General features: G+C 27.9%; 1 protein-coding gene across 6 annotated transcripts in view; it reads right to left on the bottom strand.

The window, feature by feature from the left end:
* LOC122528853 overlaps nt 1-23,232 on the bottom strand; it is a 175,201-nt gene that overhangs the window by 52,790 nt on the left and 99,179 nt on the right. For all 6 annotated transcript variants that reach the window (XM_043654425.1, XM_043654427.1, XM_043654426.1 and 3 more), the window contains exon 2: nt 9,028-9,091. In XM_043654425.1, the coding sequence (XP_043510360.1) occupies nt 9,028-9,091 (64 nt within the window). The remainder of the gene's footprint in view (nt 1-9,027; nt 9,092-23,232) is intronic.

The raw sequence follows: 23,232 nt of genomic DNA, 5'->3' as shown, positions 1-23,232 counted from the left end.
TTGTTCGTTTCCTTCGATTCCCTGGTGTGACGGGATCCAGGTGATTATTATATGTTTGTGGTCGTTAGTAAGTTCGGTATAGGTTTCCTGGATCATTTGTATGACTTCGTTCTTTTTGTTGCTATTGATGTTTGTTGTCGCGTTTATTGCAGTCAATGAATCTGTATAGATTACCGTTGATTGATATTTGTTTTCATGGATGTGCCGTAGTGCTTCAAGTATCGCGTATGCTTCAGCGGTCAGGATGGATGTGTGTTTGGAGAGTCGTTGTTTTTTGACTTACTTGAAACTTCTTTTTTATACAGTTGAAGAATTATGTGACGAATGATTTTCTCGAGTAATGTTAAGAAATAATGAAACGACACAAAAATTTTTCTGACATATTTATTTATCCTTTCGGCTCTAGCACCAAGTATAGTGTTTTAGATCTAATCTATGTGAGACATATCCTATTCAAAGATAGTCAGCAATACAAGTTTCATTAGCACGAAAATTTTCACCAACATCAGAATTTATTAACAACAATTTTGACCGATATAATACACTTTATTCGAATTGACATAATGCGTAATTACAAGTTCGAACGAATTAAATCCAAAGAGCAATTGAAACAATACTGTTCAACATGACAACATACGCATTTATTCGTAAATTCTTCAAAAACAAAAATGCAGATTTCAAAAATAATTTAATAAAAAATATATAGCCACGTGTGCCTACTATAATATTTATTTGTATATGTATATGCACATTATTACTACTATAATATTTATTTGTATATGTATATGCACATTATTATAGCGGATTTTTATGCATTCACGGAAAAATTGAACGTGCAAAAATGCGCGCACATAATATGCAAAAATATTGTAAAACATCCAAAGAAGAGTATTAATTATGTATTAACAACATGTGGAAGAAACAATTTTCTATTTCATTTTAATTATATTCCGGCTTTAATTATGTCCATGAGAATGAAAAAACGCGTAAATAATTCACAGTCTAATTATAACAAAATAAAATACATTTACATTTGTATTTTTATTTCTGAAAAATTTATAAACAAATGCATATCGTATCGCATTAAACGGTGTCATTTTAATTGAGTTTTGAATTTATTTCTTCTGACTTATTTGTAGTACGCTTCTAATTGTAGTTACGCTTTATATCAATTCGAGAAAAGTGTATTACGTCGATCGAAACTGTCATCGGTGAATTTTTGTGTCGGTGAAACCTGTTCGTCGATAATTTTAACAAAACCCTGATCATAGTCGACATCCAGTCGACTTAAATTTGAATTAACATTTCATGCGTAATATAATAACTCTTTATATTCATTTCTACGTTGTTGCATTAACAATAATTGCAAAATGAAGAAAAATAAATCTTCCGTTATAAGGCAGTAAAAAAGTAGTACTAAAAAAATAGTACAAATAATTTAGTATCGAAAGAATTAAAAAGATTTGCGATCAATATATATATAGTAAGTTTTTAAAATTTTTAAGTAAATTTCTATATTTGAAAATATGTTGCGATAAGTGTAATTGTAAAACAAACAACAATAAACAGCTGTATATTTATTATTAAATAATTATAATTATTTATTAAAATAAAATAATTATTAAATAATTATAATTATTTATTAAATAATAAAATAATTATTAAATAATTATAATTATTAATTAAATTATTGAAAGAAGATCCAGAAAGAATTTACACATTCGGAAGAGACCTAGTATTTAATATATCGGCAGATTTCTTCATACAGGGAAGACACTCTGCGCAAGCTTATGGCAAATTACTAATTTTTTTTAGAGATAATAAAAAAATATGTGGATCAATATTTAAAAGTTAAATATTTGCTGTAAATTTGCATGTTTCCCTGCCGTGGTATAAATATGTTGCAGGTGAAAATAAAGGAAAACAAGAAAAAAGAAATAAACGAGAGAAAGAGAGAAAGCGCAAAAAAATGCAGGCAAAAGTTTGGGTTAGGTTTGGGTTAGAAGAAAATCCTATCACGAAATCGGAGGTTAACGATTTACGAACCCGCACGTTCGGTAAACAGTCAATTGAGCAGGAATGTTTCATTAGACAAGATAAATGTAGCAAACACAGAGACCCCATTACCGTTTATTGGTATCGTCGCATCGCGTTGTGGGAAACACGCTGTTTCTCCCTAGATCATCAATGCGCTCGTAAACCTTTTTTTCATCGAACTGGATATCTGTAATCTCAACTCAACTATTTTCTTTTTTATTTTCTAATTTAATTTCACGCTGTAACGATTCGTTGTAGAGGAAAGGTATTCAATATGGGGAAATTTTCTTTGGTCGGATTTAAAAATTGAAAAAAAATATCTCGAAATTTTATATAATATTTCAATTAAATCATATTTTAAAAATTTAAAAAAGATATCGAAACTTTATAAATTTTATATAATATTTAAATTAAATTATATTTCAAAAATTAAACAAAAATATATTGAAATTTTATAAATTTTATAATATTTAAATTAAATTATATTTTAAAAGTTAAACAAAAATATATCGAAATTTTATAAATTTTATATAATATTATTTAAAAATATCTCGAATATATTGCTTTTAAATATATGTCGTACAGTTCGTCATCATCATTGCGTTTTTAGGTATTGTTAAATTAACGTACGATCTCTCCATATCGGGAACATGGATACCAATATTGGTGTTCTCAATATGAGGCAATGTTTTATAACAGTAAAAATTTTAATTGTAATTATATTTTTTAATTTTTTTATTCTCTTTCTTCGTAAAAATTGGTAGTATGCAGTACAATAACATTATTTTAAGCTATAAATTAAAAATAAATATGCTTTGTAAGTTAACATTTTTTTATTTCTAATAACTACTTTCATTATGTTTGGATTCCATTATTCCCTCTTCGAAGATATCTGAATTTATGTAATTAAATATTTAGTATTTATAAGTCAGTAAATTTTAATAAAATTATGTTTCTAATATAACAATATTAACAGTAATAAGACAAGTCATCTCCTCGTAATATAGATACAAAACATTTCGTGAAATTATTCTTGCAATTCAAACTTCATCCAAGACTTTAGAAGAATCACAATGATAAAAGTTTATGAAATTGTATTATTTATAATAACTATTAAACAGTAATTATTATAAAATGTTGCATAGTTTCAGACGTAAAACATAGAAATCATTATATATAATTTGTATTCATTAATATTCAATTTGAAAAATTAAAATTGAAAATTTAAATTTATGTTCCATAGGAGTACAATTTGCTCTTTTTTTTCAAATCAAAACCATAATTCCTATCACGAGTGTAACTTGATATTATAACTCAAAGTTCGAAAATTAATCGATGTTCAGTTATTTTTAAATCTGTTACACGTACTCATAAACTTTTGAATGATCCATGACAATATCTTCAAAGGCTATTTGAATTATTTGCAACGTTTTTGGACGACTAGCATAATTTAAGGAAACGAGCAGTTTCACTTTCCTTACGACTGATTGTATACAAATTTTTGTTTTATGACAATTTTTTCGAAACAGGAAAAATAACAGTCATTTCATAAAATAACAATCATAGTTATTTCATAACTAAAATTTAAATAAATCTTTGGATCATGCGAAAATTTTCATAAATTTTTCATCATCTATTATTACTTGTCTTGACGTTGCTATGAAACGCAAACATAAAATAATGTGTACGTGCTATTGCCTGCAATTATTAAAAAATAAAAATTTCCAATTTTATCAAAAAACAAAACTTCTAGATATGTTGTATAGGAGCACTTGAACTATAATGATTGTTGAGTCGTGCTTCTCAATGCGAGATTGTTGGCTGCACCACTCACTGTAGCGTGCCTCAATATGTTGATTCATTCTATCTGTGTTACAAATTAATGTAACACAGCCTCGTTGAAATAGGTTAACAACCAGTCTGTTTAGTCGAGAGTCTGTATTGAATCTATTTTTGAATTCATGTACAGAATGATGATTGACTTGAAGATCAACGTCTTTCATAGTACTGAAGAGCATTTGTTAATAGTATACAGGGTCACAATTTGATTGAAGAGAGCGAGCTTTTTTTCTCTTTCTTTTTCCCTTTTATAGCAAAGTCAAAAGCTAGTTGTAGCCAGAGTAATCAGTTACTTTGTAATCATTTTTGTAATCAGTTACTAAATAATAATCATAGTAATCGTAATCGTTAATCAATTAATCATTGTTCAAATAAATCAGTAATTTTGATTAATTTTTGTAATTTTTGATCATCAATCAGCAATTTGTAAATCATTTAAGTGATAATTTATATTTTATTACAATCTGCAACGTGTTGCTTCATATTGCTATGACACATTCAAACGTGTTATTCATGCAGAGTTGTGCTGTTCAATATAATTAAATTTTATTATTAAATCGCATGCAGTTTAAATAGCAGACCTACTAGTAAACTAGAGACAATATTTACGCGTATTCCTTTGCTGCATAATAATATCTATATTGTTAAATTTAAAATAATTTATCAAAATCTATGTTTTTCGCTATATTTTTGGTATAAGAATGAGTGCGCATCATAATAAAAAATCTCAAAATTTTGATCATTCGGTAAGTTTATCATTGAAGTTCATTTCTATCAAATCGTACAAAAGATTGTACTCAAGAACAATATACATAAGAAATTCAATTGATGGAAAATTTTTTTGAACATATTTTGATAAAATTATGCATATTACAAAACAACACAAATAATAATTATATAATATAAAATATAATATAATATAATATAATATAGTATAGTATAGTATAGTATAATATAATATATAAAAATTAAATATAATTAAATATTATATAAATATTATATAAATATCATTATTACAAATAATATAATTAAATATAAATTAAATTAAATATAAATATAAAAAATTATATTATATATATGAATATAATATAATATATAATAAATAAATAATATATAGAGTATTATTGATAGAAGTAAACTACAATCATAATCAAAAGTGCAATAATTCTACAATTAATAATTTTGATCACTTCCTCTATTCATTAATCGGCGATCAATATTCTGATTCGAGGTTAATTATAAACGTTGGTCATTTATCAGATTACGTTTTGTCCAACTCTGGCTGTAGCCAATTAGATTCGATTTCCTTCTGAATTGCCAAGAACGAACTTCCGGTGGGTCGCCCAAGGAATCGGAGGTTTATGTTGGTATCTAGATGCTAGTACACGGTTTGCTCAAACGGTTCAATAATAACTTCATATTTTAGTCGTCCGTACCAGTTTCATTTATATGATGAAATTCTGTTTTATCATTCTCGCGAATATTTCGAATTGAATTCATGACTGCAAATACAACAGATTCATTGCCACAGCGCAGCGATGGGAAAAAATCGACCATGTCCTGTATTTTTATCCAATCTGATTAGATTCTATTGCAACAAAAGACTCGATTTACATTTGTTGTTGTTTTATAATGCTTTAATAACGCAGTGGTCGCTGTTCTCTCGTGAATCATTTGAATTTTATTCTTTGTAAAAACCTTGTTCTCATTGTCAGTCATTCGTTTTTCATTTATTTCTAAAGAGAATTGGAATTTTTTGATATAACAAAGAGATATAACGTGATGGCGTTAAATCTTTTTTCTCTTTTTCTTCTTGTTAAATAGTAATTTAACTTATATAATGGTTATTTTATCATCATTATATAAGTTGACAGACTACTTTAAAATTTGCAGATAATTGGAAATATGAAGACAGCAGTCGCGGATTTTAACTTGTTATTTTATTTAAAAATTAATTAAGTTATATTTATTGCGATGTGTGATAAATATAAATATCAATCTGGCAGAATATATATTTTTAAATTACTAAAAAATTGTTGAAATTATGGGTTAAATATTAAATAGACATTTTATAGATATTTCACGTTTACTTAAAATCTCGTATTATTTTTCGAATAACTTTTTTCTTGATATACTTTTTTATAAAATAAATTAATATTTATTATAATAATATATTTACTATTATTATACTATTATTATAATAATATTATTATAATGCTATAAAAATATTTATTTTATAAAATTATATAAATATTTTATTTTATAAAATTAAATTATTTGTAATATGTCCTAAGTATGTATAAAGAATTATTATATAAAAGAATTTTCTGTTAATGTCATGTATGTAGATCTTATCTAAATATATTCATTTTTTATACAAAACTAATGTTTCGACATTTATATATATGATACAGAATTTCATTATTTACTTTAGTGCTTATTATTTAAAAATGTGCATCAAATAAACAAAATATGTATGCTATTGTCAATTGCAATTATTAAAATTTTGTAATTGTTCATATTGTTTATGAAAAAATAAACAAAAAATTTGATATAAAATTTTTTCGGTCAGACTTTGTTTTTTTGAGAAAATCGAGTTAATTCGAAAATTCATGAGATACGCGTACAATTGCAACTTGGTTTATTATTTTGTACTTGATTGTTTCTGTTCGTTGAGAATGATATAATTAAAATGACACGACAAATGTTTGTTGCATACGTAATGAATTAAACACAAATTAACAGATTCTTATATACTTTCTAATTTATCAAATCGCTGTACAATTTTATTTTAATTAAATAATACTTTTAACGCTTAGATTGAGTAACCGTATTTTGATATGTTTCCGTGATGTTTCATAATTTTCAAACTCGATTTTCTTGATTGTGGATGGAAAAATTTTATATTAAATTATTTTACATTATTTATTTTTTCATGTAAAATCCAATGTGGTTGTACTACAACTTCCGGTTCACAAATATATGTATATTTATATATTTATGTTATATAAATATATAGTTATACTTGATTTCATTTGTAAATAATATGCTTTACACTTACACATTTCTAAATACCTAACTAAATAACTCTTTTATTTGTCATGTAACAGATAAAAAAATCACAAGGGACTTGTGTAAATATTTTCTGAACATTCATGCAAACATTTTAACAATAAAATGATACACTTATAAATTTCTGTATACGCTTTCATAATTCTTCGATAAATACTCTTAATAAAATTATAATGATGCGCATTAAATATTTCGATTAATAACTTTTGTGGAATAAACTAATACTCGATTGTATATACAAAGAGAATAAAAGGTAAACGATTGAGAGATAAAAAAACGATAATCCTTAATCAAAGCAATTATTTATATTTGTTTATACAGGGTGTCTTATTATTCAAAATATAACCAAGAACGGGGTGATTCTGCGTGAAAAAATAACTTAAAAAGAAAGAACGAAATTTTTTTACTTAAAATTTTCGAGAAAGTCAAGTTTGAAAGTCCATCAACTATATTTAAATGTAGCTAATATAGAGAACGAAAGATTATTGAAAATATGCGAAACTAAGTCAAAATATAAGTCAAAAATATAAAATGCAATTTTTTCATAAGATATATTGTTTTTAAGAAAATTAAGTTTAAAAATTTATTAAATACAACAATACACATTTACTAAGACAATTCTTATCTGAATATATTTAAACTCTATTCTCTTGAAAATGAGACTTTAAACAGAAAAATTTTATTGTTCATTTTTTACTTATTTTCTCAAATAATCTCATAACAGATTAGCTACTTCTATTAACCCACAATTAAATAAATTCAAGTATACTTGATAAATTTTCGAATTACGATTTTTTCGAAAACAACAACTTAAATGAAAAAATTTTAGACGAACGAAAATATTTAAGTACACAGGATGCGTCGGAATAAGATGTACAGCGGATAGAAAATGATATCTCATAAAGAACTAAGAATAATATTAAAACATTAAGAATAATATTAAAACATTAAGAATATAGAATAATATAGAATATAGAATAAAATTAATATAAAATAAAAATTTTTAATTTGAGACTTTATTTCCGGGAAAATCAAGTTTTAAGATTTATTAAGTATGCTTGAATTTAGCTAATTTTGAACGTGACAGAAAATAATAATTAACAGGAAGTTATTCCACGTGCAAAAATAAGTAAAAAATGTAGAATGAATTTTTTTCATTTAAAGCTTCATTTTCAAGAAAATAAACACTTTGAATACGTTTCGCAAAAAATTACTTTGGTACATATGTATGTGCTTGATAAATTTTCAAATTAGATTCTCTCGAAAACGAAATATCTTGCACAAAAATTTCATTCTATATTTTTTACTTATTTTCCCTCTTGTTAACTATTTTATTCTATCACGTCTAGAATTAACATCAAGTCTATCTGACAAATCCTCAAATTCAATTTCTTCGAAAATGAAATCTCAAATTAAAAAAACTTTAGTCTACATTTTTTTCTTATTATTTTGTGAGGAATTATCCCTTGTACATGTTATCATAACGCATCTTGTATAAATACAAATATTTCATACTTCAATTAGCAACAAACCGAAAAACGTAACGAAAATGTTACAGAGGCAATCCTTCATGAATTATGAAACTTCTGTTCATTAATCTTCATAATTTGGTCGGTAAAAATGAATTATGTTGCTCTTCCTGATTCATATCACGCTGTGTTACGTTCTATAAATATCTTTTATCGTGAATTTTGTCTTGTGAATCTTATCATTGTGAATAAATTATAGTAAACTATAGATAAGATACGAATTTTTCATTACTTCGAATTGCACTGTTTCATTAATCAACAAATAAATAAATTTTAACTAAATAAATAATAATTAATAAAATAAATGTAACAATTGAGAAAATAAATAAATTAATAAATGAATGTGAAAAACATACAAGTTTTTTTCGAATTGTGTCGCATAAATACTTATAAATAAAGAAAAGAATGTTTTATAATTTTAATTCGAGTAAATTTAGCATCTCTGCAATTTCATTTTCAAATTCATTATGCAAATTAAGCAACAATAGTTTAAGAAAGTAAATGAGTCAACGTTCATTTGAATTTTTAATGTAGCGCAGGTTTCACTCACCGGAAATGCGGACAAATACAGCATTCTGTTCTCCACTGTCCACCGTTATCTCTGCACTTCTCCTCTGTAACCATAAAAGAGTTTACATTTTATTTGTCTGACCGATATAAATATAGAAAATGTGTAAATTAAGTGACGACATTAACACAACATTGAAAATAATTTTACTTGAGATAAAAAATGGTATACAACGATAGTGATGCAAACCTTTCCTACGAATAAAATAGATGTTGATTAAATGCATAAAATTCATTTTGAAATGATAGAAATTAAAAATTGAGTTTATAACATGTTCGGTTAATGAAATAATTTCACTCAAGTAAGACACGATGCTAACGTCTTGTTAATTAAGTACAGTAATAAGTTCAGTCTTATAATTAAAGTCTTTTTAATTTACATATAGATCAAATTTTTTTATTTTTTATGAACGGTGATAATATCTCCATAGCAATTTAAGAGTATAAAACCAGAATATTTACCTACTAGATAAAGATAATTTAAATATTTATAGAATATTTATCGAATATTTGCCTACTAGATAAAGATAATTTAAATATTCATAGAATATTTACCTACTCGATAAAGATAATTTAAATAAAAATTTTTTTTGTTATTTTATATGTAATATATAATATATTACAGTACAGTTTTTATTTATAACGTTAGTTTTATGATCGTAATGTGAATAGATGGAATGTTTTAGCATTTGTTGATATTTATACACTGTAATGAGGTTCGTTAAACTATGGAACAAAGTTTTCGATTTATTTTCTTAAAACAATAAAATATTAATGCCTGAAGTATTTAAAGAGTTTTTTAATTCAGCCTCAAAATTAGTTAGAACCTTTCTTTTCCTAATAAAATTTGCTGTACATTGGAAAAATATATAGAGAAAAAAAATCTTTTAACTACTTGTACGGGCAACTGATTTGCGAACCATAACGAGTGACCAAACCGTATACAACAATTTGTCGCTTTCTTTTTCTTTTGAACTCGTCAGTATGATATCACTGGATAGAAATTATTAAGAAACAATAAACTTATCATTTGTTTTGCCTGGGATACATTTAAATATATGTACTTAAAATTGAAAAAATGTTACAATTTAGAACAAAAAATTCTCAACGTGCGTGGCACGTCATTCCAGCACAAGAAGTTAATCGATGATATTTCATTTATCTTATTCGAGAAAGAACAAAAAGAATTTTCAATATGAACACTTTTGGACAGTTCCCTTCCAGACTTCCGGAACTTCGACAACCAATCCGATCCTCGAAACTAAATTCCTCGCGTGAGAATCAGTTCTCTTTTCTCGTCACGTCACAGACTCCGATGTGAACTTCCCCCGAGAAACAGAAGACTCGAAAACTGTATCTGATGTCGAAAATACGAGCCGGATTCGGCCGGAGAATAACGAACGAGAACAAGAAGAAAAGATTCAACGTCAGTGGCGAGAAGAGAAACGAGGAAGAAGGAAGGACGATAGGAGGGAATAAAGAAAGAAAAAACGAGGGAAAAGTGTAGAATGTAACCCGATGACCGATAGATAGATACAGTGACCTGGCAATAGTCGACGATTGAAACTTGCTGGCAAACTTCTCTGTAGCAGATCAGGCCGACTGCCAATTGCAAAATTGGGCGACCTGGATTTCGAGGTACCTGGGTACCGTTTCGACGATACGCTGGGACGATTACCAACTCCGTGATAGGCCTGCAAAACAGAAGAATCCTCGATGGAACGACAGGATGTGTACTCATTACGCCGGACACGTAGGAGAACTTGGCAGAATTTGTGAATTCCGTAGATCTTTTGGACTAGTCTCGAAATCTTTCGAGCACGCTTGATATATGTAACTCGTTACGTAGTCGATACACGTTGCACACGTATTTTAGAAAGGAAACGCGACATACACTTGAGAAAATAGGTCTCTGGTTGTCTTTTGTTTTAACTAGTTAGTTTAGTTTAGTTTAGTTTATTTACCTCCCATTTCCTTGCAGCTTATGGAGAGGGGAGGGGGGACTCTTTACTTACAATTTCCATACAATCTTGATACAAATTAATCTTACACCTTAGCACCTTATCTGTACTTAACTTAACTTAGCTTGTCTGAGCCTTGAATAACAAAACGAAACAAAACAAAATTAAGTAAGGTAACGTAAAGTCTGTTAATTTAACTTTTAAAACTAGAAACAAATTGTCTAAATTGTCTAATCAAAGTTGTAAGAAACAATTGTCTAATCTAAGTCTGTATCCTGTTCTAGAAATCTTTGGTGTACGTAAACAAAGTAACTAGGCCTACCTTTTAACTTTATCACGTTAATTGCACTGTAACGTCTTCAGTTTCGTAGTTCAGTCAAAACTCAATTAAATTTTTCATGCCTCTTCTTCCCCTCTAGTTATCGTTTGTTTTTATCAGAGAATTTTATCAAAGTTGGGGAGAATTGAAATTTATGAAACATGATGTCGAATCTGTAGGTATTATTGGGTATGGGTATAGTCATTAGATGTGATGTTCGATATATACGCTATTTGAATGAGTTTCAATTTGGGTAAAATCTATGCATACAAACGACGAATCGTAGTAAATCTGTTCTCAATTTTAATTTTAATGAATTCTAATTAAATAGATGCAGACGATTTGAAATTTTCTACACACTTTTAAGTCGTAATACTGGATTGATGTATTCCCTGATTTGTGGTATGTCGCAGTATGTCGCTGTATGTAAAATTTGCAGTTTAATTTTTGAATTTATATGTCAGTTTCAAAAAACTGTTATGCACTCATGAACTCATATCAAACACTGTCTGTATCGTACGAAAAAATTAACATTATGCTCCTTTCACATTGAAATTTACATGCTGGTTCAAAGATTTCTCACAAAAACGTTTTCTTTCTAATCCATAACGATAGACATTTCTTTTATTTAATAGTTGTTCTTATAATATATCATAAGTTCCATCATAAGGTAAGTCTTGCTGCTTGATAATTTGTATTTTCAAATGTGCTCAATAGTAAATTTATTAATTATTAATTATTAAATAAATTTAATTATTTATTTATTAATTATTAATTGTTTTTATTTTTTAATTAATAATTAAATTTAATTATTAATTATTAGTAAATTTTTATAATTACACGGTTTTTTTAACGAAAAGTATTGTATGAACAACGAATTTCTAAGAATTTGCCAAACTTGTTAAAATATATTGAGTAGACAATAATAGTAAATAGTATTATAACTTATAGTAAAAGACAACATTATAATAGGAAAAGAAAATTTATTTGAGATAAATGTGATTAATTCGTTATATATGTCAAATAAAGTGTTACAAGCTATTTTCTCTCAAAGTACAACAATTATCGACGAATTGTTTTTTTTTAATTTAATAGCACCAAGAGGCTGATTATTTAGAAAACAGGTGATGTTGTTTTTGAGATAATAAGTAGTGGGTCAAATGGAAATCCGCTTTTTCAATGGAATACCATATCAATGTCTGTTATCTATCTTCTAAACGTTTATTGAATTTTTGAATTATATCGTTTCGCATAACATTATTCGTGTCATAACTCACAATATGATTCAAAGATTAAATAAATGTCTAGAAGTAAATGGTCATTATTTTGAACATTTAATAAATTGAACTTAAATACAGAATATATCTATTTTTATTACTCTGTGATACTTTCAAGTAGTACTATTTTCCATCCCATAACTTCCTTCAGAATATCAAACAGCGTTTCAACTAAATGACCAGAAATTAATAGATTCTACCTATTAATACAGCATCTACCGATTACTTCATAAGCATCACTTGTTTTCAAAACAATCAGTTTCTTGGTACCATTTAATGAATTTAAAAAAAAAATTTGTCGACAGCTTGTAATATTTTATCTGACTCATCTTGTATAGACTGATTCTCTTTCTATCATTTGATCATGATCATTTTATTCATTTTTCGTTTTCATGACACACCTCAAATACTTAAATGCGCAAATACTTTTGCATGATCAAACATTTTTTAAATAAAGAGTCACAGTTATATTCCGAATTTTATAAAATCGGTGGGGAAATGAAAGTAAATTTTTATTTTCTATTTTTATAAAATTAAAATATCTAAATATAATATTTAGAGCTATTTAATAAAATTAAATATCTAAATGTAAAATATCTAAAACAAATAAAATTAAAATATCTAAATATAATATTTAGATCTATTTAATACCTAGCTTATTAACCTTCGATTGTCTCTTATTTCTCCAATTTAATTTTTCTCTTAGTGTCAAATTGACATAATGGTAAAACAATAAAAAGATAAATAGTTAAATCTACAAATTCTATTATCAACAGTAAATAAAATAAATTTCTATTCAATTGCGTATAACCTACTTTCAAATATCTAATTATGTTGTGATCTTACACATTTTACACGGATTTTGTATGAAAAATATGTATATCAAATTGACACAAGGATGAGGGTTAAAATATTAGAATCATTTATAATCTACAACGACACGCAATATCGAATATCTTCAAGTAACCTAAACTGTTTCGTATATAAACAAGAAGGCTACGTAGTTAATTAATGCAGCTATAAATAAGAAACGACGACAGCCACAGAATAACGACATCGACAATAACGTAAATCATGGCCATCTCCTTCATAATGCAAATGAAACTAATGTCACGATCATCGATCGAAGTAAATTGATATTGAAAGAGTACACAATCATTTTCAAAAGAAAAAAAAACGTCCATCTTCCTTTTATGATAACAACCTTATTCTGAACTATGATCAGTCTCGTTGAAAGTAAATATTGTTAAAGAGCAGACTTCTAATATTAACTTGTAATATTATAACGATATAATTTACTTGTAAAATATATTCGTTGATAACTTCATCAATTATCCAAGAAGCTAATAATACGTTCAATTATATCCACAAACGAACTAAATCCAAGGTAGTGATATATCATAATTTTCTAGAATTATATGCCTAACATGCATTCCAAAATGCATTCAAAATATTGCAATGGAACATTAACGCTGGCTCCTTTCATTGCTATTGATGAATTATTTGCTTTTTAAGAAACAGACTTTTATAATAAACTTTTCTGTTGCAACAATTAAAAATTGTAAGAGCTTTTTTTAAAAATCGTAACTCGAATCCTGCTGAGTAACAACTTAATAACAAAAATTACCGAAACATTAGTACTAAAAGACTTAAAAAAGCCACAATATTTTATGGGATTCCAGAAAATCTGATTCCAAAGGGAAAATTATAAAAAAGACATATAAATAAATATTTCCTACTCATTTATACTCATTTGTATTTTTTATTTATTTTAATGCATTGTACATGATACTTTTAACACAATAAATCTTCCTTTGCAATGTTGGTATAGTTTACTATTATGAATGGAATTCATTATTCGATAATAAACGTTTCTTTAATTACTTATCAGACTAGTTATAATAAAGTAGGATATAATATAATATTAATATACCTCTTACGCTGGAATAATCTGCCACGCACGTCGAAATTATTTGGCCCAAAATTGCAATATTTTCTAAATTTTAAGTATATTGAAATATAATCCAGGCAAAACAAATAATAAATTTATTACTTCTTAATAATTTCTATCCAATGATATCATACCGACGAGTTCAAAAGAGAAAGAAAGCCAGGAATCATATACGGATTTCGGTCACTCGTTATGGCCCGCGAAACAGTTACTAGTGCAAGAGGTTAAGATGTCAATTTGATCTGTACAAATTAATCGAAAAGCTGGTGAGTTATAGATTGAAAATTCTAATATAACATGATATTAAAACGGATTTAAATAGTTTCATTTAAAACGTTCTCAATAAAAACATGTCGCTGCTATAAATACTGAAAAGGCATCAAATCAAATCAAATTTTCAAAAATTATAGTCTCAGTGAAAATACATGTTTTAAAAATCAATAACTTTCCATGCACCACGCATGATAGAAAACAAAGTTCCTCAAAACTGAAAATCTTACTTGTAATTAGTAATTCATTAAATAATTCTTAATTTGCTAAGAACTTGTCTTACTATCTTATATAAAGGATTGAACCTTATTACCATCCAAGATACATTACAGAATAAAGCTTGAAATAAAGCACTGAATTACAGAACTAAGCTTCAGAACCTTCAATAGATCTTATTTGAGTGCCTCTTTAAAGCTTTATTTAACAGTTAAATTTTAACTGTTTTATTTAGAGAAATAAAACAGTCACTATTTATCGAGCTTCTTGGCATTATATTTGATAGTCAATTATCCTGAATTGCTTCTCTTAACTAATTTTAAAGAAGGCGTCTCAATATTTTGAAGGTCTTAACAAATGATCAATACATATCATGCTATAGTTAGATCAAATTACAGATTTGGAATCTATGCAAATTCTAGTTTTTCCAAAAAGAACTTTTAATACAATTTATAACATGACGCTAATTTCAACTAGTATTTTTAAAATAGAAGCTGTTTAAAAAATTTTTCAAACAGTTGGACAACCTTTGCTTAATATTCAAATTAATATTGAAAGAAAAAAGTTCAGTATCCTATATGCAATTACTATGTGCATTCTTACCAAGAAAACTAGAGTATGAAATTATTTTCCTAAAAACGAATAACTGCAATTCTACTTTTCACATCAAAATATTAAAATCCTTTGGGTCAGTGAGCCAAAGATTTAGAAGAATTCAATACCAATTTATTACGAAACCAATCTTCTCTAACAAGTTTTCTTCCTACTAAGAATTAATTAATAGATAGTCTAAATAATGAAACACACGTGTGAGAATGTTTTTTTAAATCCAATGATACAAGTTGTGCTATCCTTACTAATATAGATATAATAAAAATCAAGCTTTTCAATCAATACTTAATTACTACTGTTGAATTAATTGGAATACATCAAGTAATGAAGTTTGTTCTGGATGACCTATATACACAATATGCAATATCTTTAAAATTGAATTGCGCTATCGACTTAATAATTAGTCATTTCATTAATGACTTCATTACTCCTTAAATAATATAGCAATAAATTACATAGTTACAGAACAACAAGGAAATTATAACAGTAATATGTCTCTTTCCATGTAAAATTGAATTAGAAGCACTGAAATTGTGAATAAAGCAACAAAAGGTACAATTTGTAATAATCCCACAGTATGACTTTTAAAGATAGTATAGAAAAATAATTAGAAATATGTAGATGAAGAAAGAGAAAATTCCCGTGAACTATAGACAGTTTTTCGTATTTAGATTCGCATATTTTACAATTAGGCTGGACGAAACAAGATGTAATTGTAGAATGAAGATAGGTCATTCCAGAATTGTAATGAGTATTGATACGCATTACCAATATATTATCTTTGTAAAAAAAAAGAGAAATAATAACCAAATAATATAAACTAAATTCACACTGCGATGTTTCAACTCTACAGTTCATCGAACTAAATACCATTTTTTTAAGGAATTAACTTTTAAGGATATTAACTTCTTTCATAATAATTGTTACATACAGAGAATTTCGGATCTGAATCGTTAAATTTTGCCAACATATTTGGGAGGTCATTTTGAGCAAAAAATATATATTATGAGTTAAAATAACCTTCTAAATATGTTGACAAAATTTAGTAATTTCACTTGGTTGATACGACATTATACTTATAATCAGAAAAAAAGTAAGAAGCTTTAAGTGATTGAAAAAAATGAAAGTATGCATAGTATATGAATGTATAAATTTAACTGATTCAAAACAATTTTTTCTCTTTTTAAATCTATAAAAGAGGTAAATGTTGTATGCCAATAGTGCAATGATAGAATTAGGGCTAGATAAAATTAATGATAGAATTAATACTAGAAACAGTCGAATTTTTATTTCTTGATATTCTTCTTAAATTAATCTCCTATTATATTTTGTAAATAATTGCTGAAGAACAATCTACTTTAAATGAAAAGTATACGTAAAATTAAAATTCTTTATTAATTAATCATATTAATTAATAAAGATAATAGTTTTCGCTAATTTGTTAGTGGATCAAATTGAAACATGATTATGATTTTAATTCATTGATCAATTGCATTAATATGTAACGCGATATATCAAAAATGAACAAAAGAAAAATTGTAAATTTATATCGATGATTTACGTTTCTTTTTTATAGGATGAACGTAATTAATACGATCTCTCTATAAGATCATCAGTTTAGGGATGCTGCTAAAATCCATATACTAAGTTGTTATTATTCAAACTCACGTTTACGCAATTGATCGTTCTTTTAGTCCTAATTCTATCGATTAATTGGCGAATATCGTATTCTTTATGTTTCCACTTGTGTACTTGGCAAACAGAATTTTCTACCTGGTCTACGTTACGCAATCTCTGTATTACAACCGCAATACGTTTAATATTGCGGACTTATAAATGGAAAGCAGCTTATTCGGATAGTTGTGCAATGCGTTGTACGCTTGCAACCATGAACCTTCAAACGATATGAAATGATTGAAAGGATAATCGAGGACTGTTCTATTTGATACTTTGATACTTTGATCGAACGATAAAACGATCATTCTTGTCAATATAACAGGTTTTACATTTTTTATTGCTATAATTATCCGTTAATTTTCTACTATAATATACTTTAACTATAATATATGCTTGTTTAATTTAATTTATTATATGTTAATTAAGTTTGAACATATTCAATGTTAATTGAATTATTCATTATACAAGAATTAAATCAAATAAAATTATTTAAAAAAAATTAATGAAGAAATGTTAAAAACTAGAAGGAATATGTAATACAGAAATGTTATATAGAATTAGAAAAATTAAATTTTTCAATAATTTTATAGCTGTTTTATAATATTTCTAAAATCTCTTCTTCGTCGTTGGAAAAAGAAGACGTAATACTTTTTGATTTAAAATGTATAATTTGTCTTCATTAAATTTCAGAGATATACACAGAACATTAATTAAGATATTCCATTGAATCCTATTATTATGGAAATGTATAATAAATTCAAGTGTATTTATTGCTCGTTAAAACACGTAACTATACGATACTTTGTTATCTAAAACAGGTAAATATACGATATACGATAAATTATATCTAAAATAAATATATGAAAACTCTATCTTTTATAGATGTAATTATAACGAAGATTGCGTATTGAAACGAAATTTTATAATAGTTCAATGTTGTTACTTATTAATTCAAACTCTGCGACAGTAAAAAAAAAAAAAAAATAGCAAAAACGAAAGACAAAAGAAGATTAAAAAATTCTATCGAAAATTAAATTTCATTCAAATTATTAATACTATGGTTGAAAAATATTTATTATGAAGCTCAGATAGCTTCAATAAATATTTTCAACAAAAAATCGTGGTCGAAGTATTCTCCGTCGAATCGCGAGTTATCGACAGTTATAACAATTGTAATCAAAACATTTGGAAATTTCTAAGTTAAAAAAACTTAGAAATTTCCAACTTGTCACTGCAAAGATTATTATACAGCGTTTCTGGAAATTCAAGACTGATTAGAAGTCGTTGCTGTTTAGCATTCATATCGAATGGACCACACAGGTAACTTTTATAACGGTTTCAACCATTTTCAAACTTTCGCACTTCTCGCAACTTCATAGTTCAAGCGAACAAGTGTGTGGAACATGTTTCACATGCGCGATGAATAAATTCGAGAAAATCAACTCGCATGAAGAAGCATAGAATTTTTTCTTGTGCAAAATAAATCTTTTATTACCTAGAATTTCAGAATGCTTCTTATATTGCTGTAGTCATTCGAGAAATCCTCAGTTATTGCGTTCAAAAAATCTACCTCTGAATCAATTCGATGATCGTCTTGTGTTCGGTCTCACAGCGAGAGCCAAACTGAGATGCGAAAAATAAATTCATCGAGCCAAGAATAAAAACTTTCAAATTCATTATTTTCTCCACGTCAGAGATTTCCCTTGACTTTCATGTTTCTATCTCATTGTTATAGTCATACTCCCAATTCTAAGGCTTGGCAAGTTTCTTTATCGCAACTGTTCTCGACATACATAAATATAAAACATATTGCGAGGGCTAGAGCATCCTAAGACTATTAGAAAGTGTATACAGGGTGTTTCGTAACTTGTGGGACCCACTTCGGGAGCTGATTGTACACCTAAAAATAATGAAAAAAGTCATATAAAAGTCATATGTCCTATCTGTCTTCGTTTATGAGATATAATGAACTTTCTGTTTTAATTACTTTTACAAAAGATGCACGAAATGACCACTTTGCATTTGAAGACAAGCCTACACCCGTCTTGTCATTGATCTGGTTACTCTCTCTATCATTCCTGGTGTTTCTCGAATTTGTCTATTCTATTTCGTAGTATTTCAGCATTTTCAATCGATGTTGCGTATACAATAGATTTTAAATGTCCCCAGAAATGAAAATCTAATGGATTCAAATCCGGAGAATGAACAGGCCATGCAACAGGACCTCCACGACCAATCCATCTATTTGCAAAGTGTTGATTTAAAAATTGCCTAGCCACTCGGCTAAAATGTCCACTTTGCAACACTCTGTACATTACTTTCTGGGACCGATCTTGCTCAATCACATCTGGAATCAATTAGCCTGCTTAATACGGGACACAATAGAATCCACGTCTATATAACACTAATCCACAAAGAAAATTCACTAGTTTGCAACAATCCACCAGAGTAGTCAGAAGTTTTCTCACAGCACTCCTACACGCAACTTACTCTCCTACTCATTCAAATCTTACTATCTTACTAATTCAATCTCTCTTGATTTTACATTCCTTACTCATATAATTCAAGTTCGTCAGATTCAAACCTCATCAAATCTTACTTCTGACGAGTGAATTAAAATCCTACCAATCCAATACTAAACAAAACCTTCCCTTGAACCAGCTGACTTTCATTCACGTTGAAAGCAACAAGCTACCGATCAGCCTAATACGTGGATTCGGATCGGCACGCACTATCTTGAATTAGCTCCAAATATTCATAATCAATTGCGTGACGGACATAGATTTTAATGTGGCAACATATCAAATTCATCTGTTATCAAGAGGATTAAAGTTACTCGAAGGTCTAACTTTAGTAACTGACGTCACACGAAATCGAAATTCACTATATTGGAATCAAACAGCTCACATGCTTGAGCATCGCTTCGTATTTGCTTTGTATTTACGAATTATTGCGCTCGCAAATCTCTAATGCCGTGTCCACACTGCTGTTGGCGAACTGCTCACGAACTGTTTGCCAATAGTAGTGTGGACACTTTAGCGATAATTATGATCAGGTTCGCGGCGAGTTAGACTTGCAACAGTGAACAATGTTCGCTTGGTACATCAGAGAATCTGTTCACAAATTCAAAACGCATGTGGACCCATTGAGGGCTGAAAGCACCAAGCGAACAAGCTTGGAACTGCTTTTGAGCAGTACCTTGAGAGTGAGAGAGTGAGATATCCATGGAATACCCAAGTAGGGAGCAAAATTACCCGGGTGTCTCGTGAGATATTCGAGAACCCAGATACCTGGTTATTTTACAAAATATTTGAGGCTAGAGTTATTATTTATACTTCCCGAATACCCGATATAATTCTATTTACAAATGTTTGGATTAATTTATGTTTTTATGACAAGTAATAAAACAAATTACACTTTATGTTCACCAGAATGATAGAGAAGCCGAGAAAACAATGTTTAACCACTTGCGCTGGCAACTGATTGCGGACCATAACGAGTGACCAAACCGTATACAATAATTCGTCTTCTTTTCGAAATTATTGAGAAGTAATAAATTTATTACTTATTTTACCTGGGTTACACTTAAATATATTTAAAACTGAGAAAATATTGCAATTTTGGGACAAAAAATTCTCGACGTGGCACGTTATTCCAGCGCAAGAGGTTAAAAGTCATATCATTGATTTTATCATGCGAGATGCGCACTTATCATGTGTGATCTTCGTTCGAATCTTGCTTCGAATCTCTATATATTACTTATTGGTCCGATGGCACCACGTGCAAAATTGTTTGTCAGTGCATCAAATGTATCCGTATTAAGCCAACCGTTCGTTCATTACTTGTTACCTGCTGCTCACGTAACATGGTCGGCTATTTATTAATTGCATGAACAACTACGACTTTTTTTTGTTAAGGAACACATCATAATCGCAATGAACACGTCTATGTCGCAATGTGAAGGTCTACGTCACTGTATTCATCTACTTGTCCATGAAGGTTATATGTATTGTATTCAATGCATTCAATGCTATATTTAAAAGATTCGTCATTTATCATGAAATATATTGCAAATAAATAATGTACATACATTGTATATATACATATATTGTAACATTTATTCGGATAACAAAATGAATTTCTCGTTAGTGTTACTAACGAACTGCTTATTATATTACTCGATAATCTATGAGAGGCTGCTGTTAATAGAGTTAGGCAAAACGTAATTTGATTAACGATTCACGTGATTATGATTAATGTGAATTCATGATATTAATCGTGATTACTGATTATTAAACAGTCAATAATCACTGATTAATGAATAAGAATAAGTAATCATAATCGTTATTATCATTAATCATGAAATTATTGCACTTATGCTATAATCTATAACATACTTGTTAGAAGAACATTTTGAATATTTTGTGAAAATACATATTTATTATTTTTATCGTTTAGAAAACATAGTGATCACAATACTATTAGGTTTACGCACAATCCTACAATTTTATAAGAATTTGTTGCTAGACTTTTTTTTTGGTAAATTTCCAAAACTTTTCCATCAACTAACATTGATTGATCTGCATGATTCTTAAATTGGTGACACTATCTTCTATACGATTTGATGAAAATGAACTATTTAATGATATACTTGTCGAATCATTAAAATTTTGACAGTCTTTATTCATTTTTATACTTTTATATTTTATTTTTATACTTTTATATTTTTATATTTTATTTTTATTCAAGATATATGTATTGAAGAATAATATACTTCAACAAATTAGAAACTCAACAATACAGATATTATAATACGATATATATATATATATATATATAGTATATAATACTATTACCTAAAAAGAAATATGCCCTATATATATTACCTAAAAACTAAAAAGAAATATAGAAATATCTCTCAAGCTTACAACTAAGCTGTGAATTCAAATGATACAAGATGATATATGTTAGCTTCGATAAGCACAGATTTAAGCGATTGACACGTTCAATTCACACGGATGTGAATTTGCACATTTACAGTGTTCATACTGTAACGAAGAAACAACAATATGAAGAAATACATAAGAAATATAAACACACGCATAATGTCTAACATAGAGTGCAATTTTCAATGTACAAGTACATAATACAGATGCTAATAAAACATGAATTAATCACTTAATGATTTAGATTACTGCTCACAAATTACAAAAATTACGATTACTGATTTACTATTTTAACGATGATCAACGATTACAATTACTATGATTATAGTCAATAATCGATTTAAAAAATACAAAACAATTGATTATTGTTCAAGTATTTCGAGTAGCATGTTAAGCAGCGTCTCGTGCAAGGAATTATTCATCTTCAAACAATTCAACACGTTCGCGATTGACGTTGAGTCGATTTTCCACTCGTGTTTACCAACTCCTCTCTTCTCCGAGCTTAATAATTCCATCGCGTTAACCGAAGATCACTTTCTGAACGGCACTTCAATTACGAGCATGCCGGGGGCCAATCTTCGCGTTTCACCTGTCAATCGGCTATCGACATGGACATTACTTTTGAATGCTGAAATATTTAAAATTTCTCGGCGAAATGATACAAAAAGTATATCAACATTCGCCAGAAGTGACTTAAAAGGATCATAATATTGACGTGTCAATATGATGATTATGAAAGGAGGTAATTTTTCATCGTTACGTTGGCATTTGTGACGCATTATCCTTTATTATGAAGGAACGAAAAGTGTAGGTGAATCCTAGACTTCATCAGATCCATCAGACGAATTTTCTTCCGAATGAGACAGACTCATCCGCATTTATTTCACTATCTGTGATCTAAAATCTCATTGTTATTAATACGGGCATCCAACTCTTGGAGAATGATGTAACGCCGCGTC

Source organism: Frieseomelitta varia, unplaced genomic scaffold (assembly GCF_011392965.1).
Source record: "Frieseomelitta varia isolate USP_RPSP 00005682 unplaced genomic scaffold, Fvar_1.2 scaffold_265, whole genome shotgun sequence".
Lineage (NCBI taxonomy): Eukaryota > Metazoa > Arthropoda > Insecta > Hymenoptera > Apidae > Frieseomelitta > Frieseomelitta varia.
The sequence above is the reverse complement of the archived record's forward strand: the minus strand, read 5'-3'. Positions and strand labels throughout refer to the sequence as shown.